We start from the raw sequence: 13,749 nt of genomic DNA on the forward strand, positions 1-13,749 counted from the left end.
CCCACAGCAAGGTGAGATGGGGACAAGGACCAGATGCTCCCTGGGCAGGCAGTGGGTCCCACATGCAGCACAACACTGTGGTCCTGGGAACCGGGCTGTCACAGCCTCTCTCCTGCTGGGGGATGCCCTCCTCCCAGCCCCAGGCACCAAATTTTCTTACTCCTGGTCACCTCTGCCTTCTGTTTCTCATGGTGACAAGATGGCATCACCCCATTGCTCTGCACTCCCTCACCACAGGGACTCCCTGCTCTGCTTGCACCACGCTGGCACAGCACGGGCCTCCAGGCACAGCCCAAGTGACAGCCTGCCAGCAGGTCACAGGGACCGCTGGCACAGCCCCGGGCAGCCTCCCTCCCCAGGCACACAGCCACTGTCCCTGCAGGGCCCCGCGTGCCCTGGCCCGGTGCTCAGCCAGGCACATCAGGAGGGGACTCCACACATCTGATGGCCAGCACAGCCCTCTGGCCCCCCTTGAAGCCGTGGGCAGATCTTCATCTGACTGCAGTGAGAGTCAGGCACGGCTCCTCTCCACGGGGCCAACTGGGATGGCTCTGCCCTAGGAAGGCACTCAGCCCTGCCGCACACACGCGTGTCTGAAGGACTTTATATAAAAACAACTGACGTTTCTGCACACACACGTGGGGCCGCGGGGGTGTCCCTGCCCACCCAGCGCAGGGGAAGCTGTTCCCAGCTCCCCTTTCCCGGACACAATTCACATTTTCCACATATTAAAAACGAACCAAGCACAGACACACAGCACATGCCGCAGGCTGGCGCTGCCCAGCCGCGCGCGTGGCCCTGGGTCCCACAGCGGGACGTCACAGTGAGCTGGGGCACGGGGGGTCTGCGGCCGCCCCCTCCTGCCCTCTGCATAGAGGGGGTCAGGGCCTGGCAGAGCCGGGACCGCCAGCAGCCTGAGCCAGGAACCGTGTCTGTCCCTGCAGCAGGGATGCTGGGCTGGAACTGCCCCAGTTCTATCCCTGCAGCAGGTCCCTGGAAGGCATGTGGCACCCCTCACAAGTACCAAGGTGATGCCCAGGGAGCCCGTGAGGGTTTAGACCCCGCTGGCTGGTGGGTGCTGCCGCCGAGTGTGGGTGCCAGGCTCTGGGCATGCACACACAGACAACACGGACCCTGGCAGCGGCGCATGGTCCAGCAAGGCTCAGCAGAGCAGAGGCAGTCGTGGGTGAGGGCTTGGCTCTCATCCCCGTCACACCACCGAGTCCTGGATCTCGGAGCCCAGGCGCACCCGCGGTCTTTGGCAGGCAGGAGACACCTCCACAAAGCTGTCACGGACGTGGAGAGGCCTCTTCTCTGACTCAGAGAAGGTGCGTGGGGGTCCTGGGGGCTCATGCACGGGGGTACTGACAATGTAGTTGTCCTGCAGGGCCTGGTAGCCCTTGTGCTCAGGAGCCGTGCTGGGCAGGCTGCTGCCATTCAGGGGCAGGCTCTCCACTGGCTTGCGGGGTGGCTTCTGGTGCCTGCTGGGGTCACCGGGCTCCAGCAAGGCCTTCATGCCGTCACGGTGCCGGTGCAGGACAAAGAAGGCCAGCACGAGGACGGCAGCAGCAAAGAGCACACACATCACCAGGAACTCGGTCCAGTAGGTCTTTCCGTCCAGTCGTGCCGCAGCACTGCCCACCGCTGAGGTGCTCCGGGATGTGCTGACCGTCTCCAGGGTGTCATGGCCAGCAGCCACCTTCCTGCCAGAGTTTGCTGGCCCAAGGGCTGGCTCTTGCATGCCCACGCAGTAGCTGGCCATCAGCTTGCGGAATCCCTCCTCCAGTGACCAGCACTCGTAGGTGCCTGTGCGCTCTGGGCTGCCCACCAGGATGAGGGCCCCGTCGGGCAGCACCAGGTAGGAGGCGTTGACAGGTGCCCCGTTGTGCAGCCAGTGCCGTGAGGCCAGGTTGGAGAGCAGCCGGCACGGCAGCGGCCGCACTGCATTGGGAGGTAGCTGGATCTGCTGGCACGGGGTGCCTGAGGCTGCAGAGAGAACCCATGGAAACATCAGGGAGGACATCCCAGCTGTGGGCAGGGGGCTGATGGGAATGTGGTGGAGCAGGAGCCTGGGATGTGTGGGAGCCCCTGGGACACGCCCTGACGCAGCAGCACCAGCGGGAGCTCACCTGGGGGCAGGAGGATGCGGGGACGGGGCTGGGAGGCGTTGGCCAGCTGGCAGAGCCGCTCCGTGTCAGCATCCTCGATGTCCTGCACCCAGAGCCTGGGAACAGAGTGAGGGCAGGGCAGTGGCGTGCCGTGGGACGTAGGGGGATGGCAGAGGGTGCAGCACTTACTGTGGGTGTGCTGGGGGATGTGGGGTGACCCTGCGGCAGGCACCCCGGCTCCAGGCGCAGAAGGGGTCCCGTGCCAGCACACACTCCCCACAGCTGCGGTACAGGCTGCAGTTGGCAAAGGGCACCTGGGCCACTGCTGTGTAGGTGGCTGCGTAGACGAGGCCCTGTGGGAGGGGACGCGCTGGGATCAGCAGGGTGGGCTCCTGCACACCCCTACCTTCCCAGGTCTCTGTCCCCCAGCCCACAGACAGGACCCTCCCCAAGTGGGCTGAGCCCCCAGTGCCCCCCTTGCCCTGGCTCCTGCCTGGTCCTGGTCCAGCAGCAGCTGGAGAATGGGCTGCCCGTCGGGGAAGAGGCGGATCTCCTCAATGATGTGCACACCGTGGTTCACCCGCACAGCCTTGTGCAGCCGCCCGTCGTCTGCAAACAGAGGGGCTGTGCTGAACAGGGCCAGGGTGCACGGCCCCCACCCTGCCCTGCCAGAGCCCGCTGGCACCCACCCGTGCCCAGGAAGAGGACGTCGTAGGTGGCGTGCAGGCCCTGCGCGCGGTGCACGCCGATCCGCTGGTAGCGCCGGTGGCTCTGCAGCAGCAGAGGCTGGCTGCGCACAGGACTGTCCATCAGGAAGTGATCCTTGATAAAGTTCAGCACCCGATCTGGCATCTGCAGTGACGAATTGATCCTCAGGTGCCGTGTGTGGCTGGTGATGCACTGCAGGGAAAGGAAGGGGCTCAGAAGGGCTTGGGGAAGAGGGTGGCTCCATGCTGGCCGGCCATTGGGACCAGGAGAGTGAGGGGACGGTGCTGCATCCTGTGTTTGGGCAGGTGCCAAGGGGCCACCTACCATGCCTGGCCGGGGCTCTGGCACAGGGCTGGTGTCCGTGTACCACTGCTGCGTTTCGCGGTTCACCTCCTTGTAGAGCCCGCCGAAGGCACGCTGCACGCTGCGCATGGGGAAGGCGCAGACGGCCGAGCTGCCCAGTCCACCCTTGTTCCTGGTGAGGACAGGTAAAACCTGCGGTAAGACCAGGCCCTGGCTCTGCCAAACCCCCCATGCTGCCCTGGGTCCCCACCACTCACCACTGTGAGGTGAAGACGCCGTAGAAGAGCGTCTCCCTCCAGCGCAGCTCACCCGGGGTGAGCACAAAGATGTCCTGCAGCACGTTGAAGGGGAACCCATCCTCAGGGTGTGAGCAGAGCAGCTGTGCCTTCAGGAAGGTCGTCCAGCGCCGCTGCAGCACGCGCTCCCCGCCCTGGTCCCCCTGCACGGCACAGCAGGTCAGGCTGCGATGCCGTGGCCACAGGGAGCCTCACGCGCTGAGCGAACGGAGCGAGGCTCCAGGCACCAAGGGTTGGAGACATGCAGGATGGTCCCACACCCCTCCCACCTCAGTCACACCCCAGGCACAGCTCCCACATGCCACTGCTGCCTTATGCCCACCTTGCACACACGTGCGATGCGGGAAACGATGGTGTTCTCAAAATAGTCAAACTCCTTCCCGGTCTCACTGAAGAAGAAGTAGACCTTGTCGTCGTCACCCTCAGGGTTGCCGGCAGGGAGGCTCTCCCGCAGGTAGGCTGAGCCCACAAACGCTGGGTCTGGGGGCACAAGCACCCTCAGCACTACTGGCCCCATCCCTGGCTTCCCACACTGCGGGGGAGAAGGGACCCTGAGCAGCTGTGCCAGCCCCAGTGCTCACCTTGCAGCCAGTTGAGGGAGTTCTCGGTCTTGAGGGCGATGCGGCTCTCCTGGCTGCGGGAGATGGTCGGCTCATTGCCCTGGAAGTTGCTGACGGTCCCGGCGTAGAGCTCGCCGTCTGCCAAAGACACGTTCCTGCTGGGACCCTCCACGTGCCACCAGCACGGCCCTGCTTCCTGCTGGGGTCTGGGATAGCCCGGCCTTGGCTCAGCTTGGCCGGGCGGACGCAGGGACAGGCAGGCACAGGAAGGAGGGCAAAGGTCCCAGGGCACTGCAGGGAGGGTGAGGGCTCCAGGGTGGCACAGGGAGGGCAAGGGTCCCAAGGCAGGGCAGGGAGGAAGGGTGAGGGTCCCAGGGTGTCGTGCCTTACCGACCATGACAGCTGTGGAGCGGTACTCAGGGTCAAAGGGGCAGCGTCCCTTCCCGTCCTCCAACACCACCTTCCCTGACGAGTCCCGCTCCAGGCTGAAGTGCTGCACGTTCTGCAGCAGGATGAGGCTGTGAGCCAGCAGCTCTAGTCCCAGTGCCAAGGACCCCAGTGCAGGGCCCTGACGGCATGGGGGGACCTGCGGGGGATCCTGTTCCTGTACTCACGATGTAGGCGCAGGCTGGGCTGAAGGCGCAGGTCCCACAGGTGTACAGGTGGGTGCTGTTCAGCTGCAGCAGCAGCTTGATGTAGTTGTGACAGTCCCTCTGTGGGGGGCAGAGGACACAACTCAGCCCTTGGCTCAGCTGTCTCACCCACACCCACCCTGCCCAGGGCACTGCCCATACCCACCACAGCCCCCGATGCCTGCTGGCAATGGGGCTCACCTGGGGGTCCTTGCCTTTGAACACACACTGCCTCTTCTTCTCCTCATCTGCACTCCACAGCAGCTGTGGAGAAGGGAGAGTCACTGGGAGCCCCCCCAGCCCCGGCTGGTCCACGCACACCCTCCCCGGGCTTGTTCATAGCAGCCACATCCTCCCCACCTCGAACATGCTGCTCTGGGGCAGTTGCTCCTGAATCCATGATGGCTCACGCAGACCCAAATGCTGGTGGGGAGGGGATCCCCTGCACTCCAGCTAGGTGGGTGCCCCCCCCTCCCCAAGGGCCACCCAACCCATCCCTGGGCTCACCCTACGAACAGGGAAGCTGGGCTGAAAGTTGCTGGTGTTGAGGGTGAGGAGCAGCTCTCGTGCCCCCAGGTAGAGGGTCCCACCGTCCGGGCTCAGCAGGAGGGCCGTGTAGTTGGACACACCAGGCACCTCAAAGCGCCGCACTATTCTCTCGGCCGAGTCTGCGGGGCAAGAGTGACAGGCATCAGCCTCGTGCTGGCACCTGACCCCCAGGACCCTGCACCACAGCTGCTCCTGGCCCCGTTGCCCAGCACCTTGGCCATGCCACCCACCCAGAGCAGCCAGGGCCAGATGCGGCTCTGCCCACACTGCCAGACACACGTGGCACCACACACTGCAGTGAGCTGTGCAGGACCACCACGGTGCCCGGGGGCACGCAGGAGGCACAGCCGTGTCCTGGCCCTGAGGATGCCACAACAGCCCTGCCTAGCACTGGGGCAGCTGCCCAGCCACGTCTGGCCCAGCCCAGGCCCACAGGGACCCCAAGCTCACAGCAGGGGAAGATGAGTGCTGGGAGTATCTCCCTGCCCCAGGCAGCAGGGCTCAGCCTCTGCCAGACACAGGGCTCAGCCCCGTGCTGTCCACACTGGCCCGCAGGGCTCAGCCCGTGCCGGACACGGGCCAGTGGCCATGCTGAGTCAGGGAGCGCCCGTCCTGTCCTGTCCCATCCCGTCCTGTCCCGCGTGGGTGGCCTGGCCCCGGAAGCCCTTCCTCTCCTACCGCCGCTCTGAATCAGATGGGCCTGGCTGCGTGAGCGGGACACGTCGGGCTGACTCACGCTGCCAACTCCCTGACCCTGACACTCCGGGGACTCCCTGACCTCCCCCAACCCGCTGCCTGCTCCCAGAGTCCCAGCAGGATAACCCCGGAGCTCCTGCCAGGCCCTGCCTGCTGAGAGTCAGTGTGAGGGATTGGGGAGCTGTGGGGCAATGGTGCTGTGGGGTGGGACCCTGTGGCTCTCACCTCCCACTGCTCCACAAGCCCCAGGTGCCTTTAGATGGGGCAGCATCCCCCACTGCAGGGGGCTCAGGTGGCCCCAGCACCCGCCCAGCTCTCCCACAGTGCTGCAGAGAAGAGGCAGCTGATGCCTCAGGGCATCCCCCTGTGAGGGGTCCTGTGCCCTGGTGGCGGGGTGATGCCAGCCGTGGTGGGCACGGCAGCGCAGGGGCAGCGGGGCCCCTGGGCCTTGCAAAGCTGTGCTGGCACGGGGAGCTGGCTGCTGGTGTGGCTGCCAGGGACCTGTCAGGACAAGACCTGCTTCTTCCAGACAAACCTGCTACAGGCACATCCAGTGCTCCCAGGGGAGCAGCTCCCAGCTCCTCCCTCCCACCAACTGCAGCCCCACGCTCCATGGGAGCCACCATGGGGCACACACTGGCCACTGGCCCATGCTCTCTGCCCAGCTCCTCCTGCATCGCTGGGGTCCAGGCCGGGATCCCCGGGCAGTGGCTGCAGCCCCACAGCTCCCACAGCCTTGCAGGTGTGCAGAGCGCGGGGCAGAACCGGTCTGTGCAGGCAGGGCCAGGCAGCGTGGCTCAACACGGCACAGCACAGTATGGCACGATGCCGAGCTGCTTGTCTCACTGGGTCCCAGCCTCCTGTCCAGCTCAGCAGGTCCCACATCTGCTGGAGCCACCACAGCCGTGGCCAGCGGTCATGGGAGCATGTGGTGGGGCCACATCTACACCAGTGATCTGCAGCATGCTGAGCCAGGGAGCACTCGCAGCTGCCCAAACCACGGCACCCTCCCAGGCCAGCCAGCTCAGGACGGATGGGCTCTGCTGGCCGGCAGCAGCTGGATCCAGCCACCTTCTGGCAGCAGAGCCGTGGGTGGCTCCCCCACACGGCACAGCTGCCAGGGCAGCAGCACGGATCGCCCAGCCTGTGCCAGCTGCTGGGGGGCTCTGCAGGGCAGGACGGGGCTGCAACCAGGCCTCCCACTTGTTACAGTTCTGCCTGGCCTAGCACCCTCCCAGACGTCCTTCCCTGGCCCCTGCCCAGTGCAGCCCCCAGCACTCTGGAGCCATGCAGCTGGGCTCAGAGCTGTCCGGAGCCGAGCACTGCACAAGCGGCTGCGGCGTGTCCCCCAGCCCAGGGACACACTGAGCAGGGAGGGAGCCCACGGGCAGAGTCCCCTGGCCGGCTCAGCCCACCCCATCTTGTAGAGAGCAGGGCTGCCACCGCTGCCCTGCTTTGGGAGGCACGATCACCCCTGGGTGCTCCAGGCACCGCCACCCTCGCTGCGGGTCTGGGCACAGGGCTGCCATCACACCCCTACACCCCGCAGCATCCCCGGGGCTCTGCCCCAGCCCTTGCTCCATGTCCCGCTCGCAGAGGGTTCCCGGTGTCCTGGGGAGCTGGCGGGGCTGTCACACGGCGTACAGAGCCCGGGGGACGCTCCGCCGCCCCTGGGGAGACGCCAGCCGGAGCCCTCGGCGGGGGCTGACTCCCTTTCCCGGTGCCGGCGGACCCTCACCCACCGAAGGTCAGCGGACACTCACCGTAGGGCAGGCTGACCCGCGGGACGGGCTCCGGAGCCGCCGAGAGCAGCAGCGCCGCCAGGACCGGCAGCACCGGCCGCGCCGCCATCCCGGACCGAGCCGCGGGGCTCCGCCGCGGCCGCGAAGCCGCCCGGGCGCTGCAGACCTGCGGGGAGAGAAGGGGCTCAGCGGCTTGGGACGGCCCGGCCCGGCCCGGCCCGGCCCCCCCGCCCGCCCCGCTCCGCCCCGGGGCTGCCCGCCCGCCGCTCGGCACCGGGCGTAGCAGCCACGGGCGGAGTCCCGCCCGGCCGGACCGAACCGGCCCCGCCCGAGCCTTTCCCCTCTGTCCCCAAGCCGTACCCAGCCTTAGCGATCCGCTGCAGCCCCCAGCCCCGCCGGTGCCCCGGGCCGGGTGGGCCGCTCGGAAGAGGAGGCGGGCGGTTCCCGCCGGCACCGCCCCCACCCGCCCCGGTGGGAGCCGGCCCCGGCCCCCGCCCCGCGGCCGCCACGCTCCGGAGGGGACGGGGCTTTGTCCCCGGCGCTAGCGGCAGCCGGGGGCTCCCTGCAACCTCCCCCACCCCCGCGGCAGGGAAAAGCGGTGGGCCCGGGATCCCGGGGTTGATCCAGGAGGGGCCGGCTGGGAGTGTATTTTGCTGTCCCCGGAAAAGCCGTCCCGAGGGTGTCCTGCTGTCCCGGGAACAGCTCGGCCCCATGCCTGCTACCAGAGCCGCCCCCTCGTCCCTCAGCTGCTCAGCTGTGCCCCATGGCCGCTCTGCTGGGGCTGGGGGCTCTGGCTGGCACAGCCCAGCGCTCTCTGCCCTCCTTCGGGAGCCATGGGGTGCCTGAGCCAGCCCCACCGCGGGCAGCCCTGGCCGGCACCGGTGTCCCCACAGCACAGGCTGTAGCGCTCAGCACAGGTGACACATTCCTGCCAGCCCCTGTGCCTGTCCCAGGGCTGCCGGTGTGGCCATGCCATCGAGCAGGTAGTGCTGGGTAAATCCTCCGCCTGGCCCTCGGCGGGCTCTGTCCCTGGCTGGGGTGTGGGGAGGGCTCAGCCTCCGCAGCCCTCAGAGCACTGCCCACCCGGCCAGCAGCTCCCACGCAACTGTTATTAATGACAAAATCCTTATATCGTCATGGCAACGGGGACAGGGGGGGACAGAGAGATGGGGTCCGGGGATTTCCCTGCCATAGGCAGCTCTTCTGGGGCTGGTACCCAGCGCTGCCCTCTCAGTGTGGGGCAGAGCTTCTCATGTCCTTCTTGGTCAGTCCCAGCCTTGGGCTGCAATGGTGAGACCCACTGTGAGCCCCCTGCCCAGGAGAAATGCCCCCCACACTCCCGGGACAACCGCATCCACACTCCTTGGAAGCCTGTGCCCACACTCCTGGGACAGCCGTGCCCATACTCCCACACTCTGCCCGCTTGGCACTGCTGGACAGTGCCTGCTCAGGCCATACCTGATGTCCAGGGGTTGCGGCAGTGGGGTGCCCCTCTGCCCCAAATTAACCTTCCTCTCTTCCTGTCCCCAGTGCTCCTGCTGTTCTCGATGGAACCTGACGTTCCTTCCCCGACCTGGGACAGCCCCACAGCTCCACCCCAGCCTTATCAGCAGCACCCTTTGCCCGGGAAGTGGCACAGACGGACAGGACTCTGCATCACCCAGCCAAGCACGTCACCCTGAACGGGGTGGGAGCAGGCACTCACCCTGCAGCCATGGCCCCCTGCCCCATGTCACCTCAGGACATCTTGGGGGGCTCCAGGGACCAGGCTGTCCCTGTGCGTGGCCGTGGCAGTGTTGTGACAACACCCCGGTGCGATGGCATGCACTGAGGATGGGACCCCTGTGGGGAAGGCAGCTGCTCTGGGGTGAGCAGGGAGGGCAGGAGCAGGAGGGAAGGGAAGGGGCAGGCAGGGAGGAAAAGGAGGGCAGAACAGGCAGGGAGGGAGGGCAGGAACAGGCAGCAGAACCAGGCCAGAGCCTGTGCCTTTAAGCGCCGCTCCAGCGCTGCTGGCAGCCAGGGCTGTTTACGCCAAACTCCCATTTATCTCCCGTCCTGCCCACGCAGCTGCCAGCGGGGCAGCGCCGGGGGCACCGCAGCGCCCTGCCCCGCTCTGCGCTCCGCAGGTCCGTGCGCGCCCCACGCCCTGCTGCAGGCACCGGCACGCAGCAGTGCGGCCGCCCTGCCGCCCTCCCTGCCCACTGCCGGCAGCGGGGAAACCTCTCTGGCTGTTTGGGCAGCACCAAAACCCGTGGCCTGGGGTCAGCAGGCAGGTGGGGCGGTGGTTTCTGCACCCAATTCCCAGGCCAGCGCCCGCCACCCCGTTCCCAGTGGCAGCGGGTGCCTGGGAAGGAGGCGATGAGCTGGGTGCTGCCTGCAGAGAGCGGGGACGGGGCTGTGTGAGCCTCGCTGCTGCTGCTGCTGCTGCCCACGGGCTCCCACCTTCCTCGGCAGCCTGCCCCAGCACGGCTGGCAGCACGGGCACGGCCCCTGCTCAGAGACCAGCGCCCGGCTCGCACACAGCCCCCACAGCCGGGCTCTCCCCACCTTCCCGGGCTCACACGCACGCCCCCGGCTCGGCTGGCTGCTGGGAGCTGCCAGACAGCAGCCGGCAGTGGCTCCTCTCAGCCGAGCACACGCAGGGTGTGTATGCATGCAGAGCTGCGGCTGCGGGCCCTGCTCACTCACGGATGCTCCAGCCCCGGCTGCCCGGACACTGCGGGGCTCGCTGCAGCGGGGTACGCGGCCGCACGGCTCCGCTTTGCTGCGTCCTGACAGCCTCCTCAAGCAGGACAAAGGACCGGGGCAGCCTCTGGCCCGACAGGGCATCCCCCATTCCACGTGCACCGGCCGCGACACCCGGCCAGAGCCAAGGGACTCCCACGGGGCCAAGCCCTACGTTTCTGGCCCACCGTGAGCTCAGACCCGCTGCCAGGACCTCCTGGCTGGGGCGGTGCTGTCCGATGGTGGCACACAGCCAGCCCCGCACTGCCCCACAGCATCCCCTTCGGCTCGGCAGGGCGCTGTGGGGCACCTGCACCCGGGGCCCTGGCTACCCCACGCCACACGGCTGTCTCATTGCTCCCATCGCTCCTGCACAACGGCAGAGTCAGTTCTGAGGAACACAGGGCATCCCCTCGTTCCACCTGTCCCCTGAGATGCCAGCACCTGCCTGCACCCCGCACTGGCCGCCTGGGGAGCTGCGGGACACACGGGCTGCTGCCCTGGGCCCCCACTCTGGCTGGGCAGCCCTGACACAGGGCAGGGGAGAGCCAGCAGGAACCCCAGGCAGTGAGCACCCCTGGGGGACAGCGAGGTGCTGTGCTCCGAGCACAGGCATGTCAGCTCCCCGGAGTGCAGGAATGGAGGGTCCAGGCTCAGGGATGGGTGCCCCCTTCCCAGGTGGTCCTGACTCTGCAGAGCCCAAACCAGCGCCACTCTCCTCAGCCCCACGGCACCCTTGGTCCTACTGCACCCTCGCTACCCTTGCCCCAGCGCTCCTTGGGGTCAGAGGGGGTGCTAACCCCCTAAGCAGCCCCAGGCCCAGCCGGAGCAGTCACTGGGGCCCAAGGGGTGACCCAAAAGCCGGTGGGACCTGACTCTCCCTGCACCCCAAGACTAGGGGCTGCCTGGGCGCCAGCAGCTGCTCAGGTGCTGTGGCCACGTCTGGGAAACACGGCACGAGTGCACCCCGCAGGTGTCCAGGGCACATCACACACGTGGGACACGCCACGCACACGCGTGTCCGAGTCCCGAGCGAGCACTAACGCCTCCCGAGAGCAGCCCGTGACGCCCGTCCCGAACACCGTGCGTACAATTCCACACCCTCGGCCTGCTGTGCGCACCCCGGCACATGTAAACACACGCAGAGAGGTCACGGGGTGTTCACACCCTGGCGGCAAACACGCCTGGGAACAACCCCAGGAACAGGCTGTGGGAACGGCCCCGGTGTGCCAGCCCTGCACACAGACACACAGAGACACACACACACACACAGAGACACACACAGAGACACACAGACACACACACACACACACACACACACACACACACAGACACACAGACACACACACACACACACACAGACACACAGACACACAGTGCACAGAGACACACAGACACACACAGACAGACACACACAGACACACACAGACAGACACACACAGAGACACACACACACACAGACACACACAGACAGACACACACAGACACACACAGACAGACACACACAGAGACACACACACACACAGACACACACAGACAGACACACACAGACACACACAGTCACAGTTCACACAGACACACAGACACACACACAGAGACACACAGACACACACACACACACAGACACACAGTGCACAGAGACACACAGACACACACAGACACACACAGACACACACACACAGACACACACAGTCACAGTGCACACAGACACACAGACAGACACACAGTGCACAGAGACACACAGACACACACAGTCACAGTGCACACACACAGTGCATACGCACACACACACACACAGAGACACACACAGTCACAGTGCACACACACACACACTCACACACACAGACACACACACACACAGTGCACACACATAGGCACACACACAGTGCACACACACACACACAGTGCACACACACACACACAGTGCACACACACACACAGGCACACACATACACACAGTACACACACACTGCATACACACACAGCCACACAGACACACACACACAGTGCACACACATAGGCACACACATACACACAGTGCACACACACACACACAGTGCACACACACACACACTCACACACAGACACACACAGTCACAGTGCACACACACACACACTGCACACACACACACACTGCACACACACACCCAGGTGCACACGCACAGCCACACGGCCACGCACACACACAGCCACTCGCACACTCGCGCATCTCCCGCATTCACACGCGCCCCCAGCCCCTCCGCAAAGCCCCGCGCACACGTCCCTGGGGAACCTCCGTGCACGCGCACGCGGCCCCGCGCACGCCCCCGGCACGCGCGCCCGGCCCCGCGCACACTCCCTCCTCTCACACGTCCCGCGCCCGGTGCCCCCCAGTGCCCCCCGGTGCCGCCCGGTGCCCCCCGGTGCCGCCCGGTGCCGCCCGGTGCCCCCCCGCCGCTCACCCGCTCGGCGGCTCCGAGGCGCGGCGGGAGCCGCAGGCACCGGGGGCGGTTCCGGGGTGTCCCCCCCCCCCCGGGGGTGCGGGGCGGCGCGGGGGCGGCTCCGGGGGGCTCCGCCCGCAGCACAACAAAGGACCGGCCCGCCCCGCCCCGCCCCGGCCCCGCCACCGCGCCGGGGGCCCCGAGGGAGCGAGGGCTGCGGAGGCATCCCCGCTTCGGGGGGGCGGGAGCTGGAGGGGCCTGTCTCTGGCCCCCCCCCCGGTTTGTGGGATGGAACCGGCACTAAAGGGGTCGTGCCGCTGTGCCCAGCACTGTGTGTTTCAGCCCCACCACACTGAGGGGCTTCCAGCATCGTGGAGCAGCTGGGGAGGCTGGTTTGGGGGGCAGCACCCACTGGCTGCCCTTCCTGGGGGCCCTTGGTAGCAGGGGTGGCTGTGGGGACACCTAATGTCCGTGCACGCGGTCCCCCGTGTCAGGATGAGATCCTTGTGGTGCTATCCAGCTCAGGGAGTTTTGGGGTAATTCATGGGTCACCTCACGGCTCGGGGGGTTCAGGGGTCCCACGGCCGTGGGTGTCCCCACAGCGGCACACTCGGAGCTGGTGGCTGGCAGCTGCTGGCATCACGGGTCCTGAAACACTGGGAACACTGGCTGTGCTGGGCAGGCAGGAGGCCCCAGAGGGGTCCCAGGCAGGGTCACGCTGGCAGCCCCCGGGGGTCGGATGGTTGCCAAAGCGGGGACACAGCCCCCGCTCCAGCCTGCAGGCCAGCAGCTCTGGGCAGTGCTGGGACTCTTGCATTTGCAGGCAGCACAAGGAAAGAGCCCCTCGGTGCCCCCTCCATGGGCAGACACAGGAGCACACAGGGCACACAGAGCACACAGAGCCCCCACACCATGTCCTTGTTCATGCTCTGGCTGTGTCCCAGACCTGTGGGGCCTGTCACTCCCTGCGGTCCCGGCCCCACAGCCAGCCCTGCCAGCACTCTCGTGTCC

At 66.8% G+C, this 13,749-nt stretch overlaps 1 protein-coding gene across 3 annotated transcripts; it reads right to left on the bottom strand.

The window, feature by feature from the left end:
- Nucleotides 1–587: 587 nt before the first annotated feature.
- Nucleotides 588–12,825, bottom strand: SEMA4B (semaphorin 4B). 3 transcript variants are annotated; one of them, XM_086849529.1, is made up of 15 exons: nt 12,760–12,825; nt 7,616–7,760; nt 5,115–5,275; nt 4,809–4,871; nt 4,590–4,688; nt 4,366–4,477; nt 3,997–4,113; nt 3,738–3,895; nt 3,377–3,558; nt 3,141–3,291; nt 2,798–3,008; nt 2,602–2,717; nt 2,298–2,461; nt 2,130–2,224; nt 588–1,986 (listed from the first exon to the last, which is right to left on the bottom strand). In XM_086849529.1, exons 2-15 carry the CDS (start codon nt 7,701–7,703, stop codon nt 1,211–1,213), a joined length of 2,493 nt encoding a protein of 830 aa, XP_086705655.1. In that variant the 5' UTR covers nt 7,704–7,760; nt 12,760–12,825; the 3' UTR covers nt 588–1,210. The 3 variants fall into 3 exon arrangements, with proteins under 3 accessions (XP_086705655.1, XP_086705652.1, XP_086705653.1); XM_086849526.1 differs by lacking the exon at nt 12,760–12,825 and adding an exon at nt 9,053–9,212; XM_086849527.1 differs by lacking the exon at nt 12,760–12,825 and adding an exon at nt 7,955–8,059.
- Nucleotides 12,826–13,749: the final 924 nt, after the last annotated feature.

The sequence above is a fragment of the Cyanistes caeruleus genome, chromosome 13 (assembly GCF_971803275.1).
Source record: "Cyanistes caeruleus chromosome 13, bCyaCae1.hap1.1, whole genome shotgun sequence".
Taxonomy (NCBI): domain Eukaryota; kingdom Metazoa; phylum Chordata; class Aves; order Passeriformes; family Paridae; genus Cyanistes; species Cyanistes caeruleus.

Bases quoted from the DNA above. Each gene is read 5' to 3' on its own strand.
- SEMA4B (XM_086849529.1), bottom strand. From the start codon at position 7,703: ATGGCGGCGCGGCCGGTGCTGCCGGTCCTGGCGGCGCTGCTGCTCTCG. The intron at 4,689-4,808 runs GTGAGCCCCATT...TGCCCCCCACAG, and splicing joins TCAAAGGCAAGGACCCCCAG to AGGGACTGTCACAACTACAT. The intron at 2,225-2,297 runs GTAAGTGCTGCA...CTCTGTTCCCAG, and splicing joins CATCCCCCAGCACACCCACA to GCTCTGGGTGCAGGACATCG.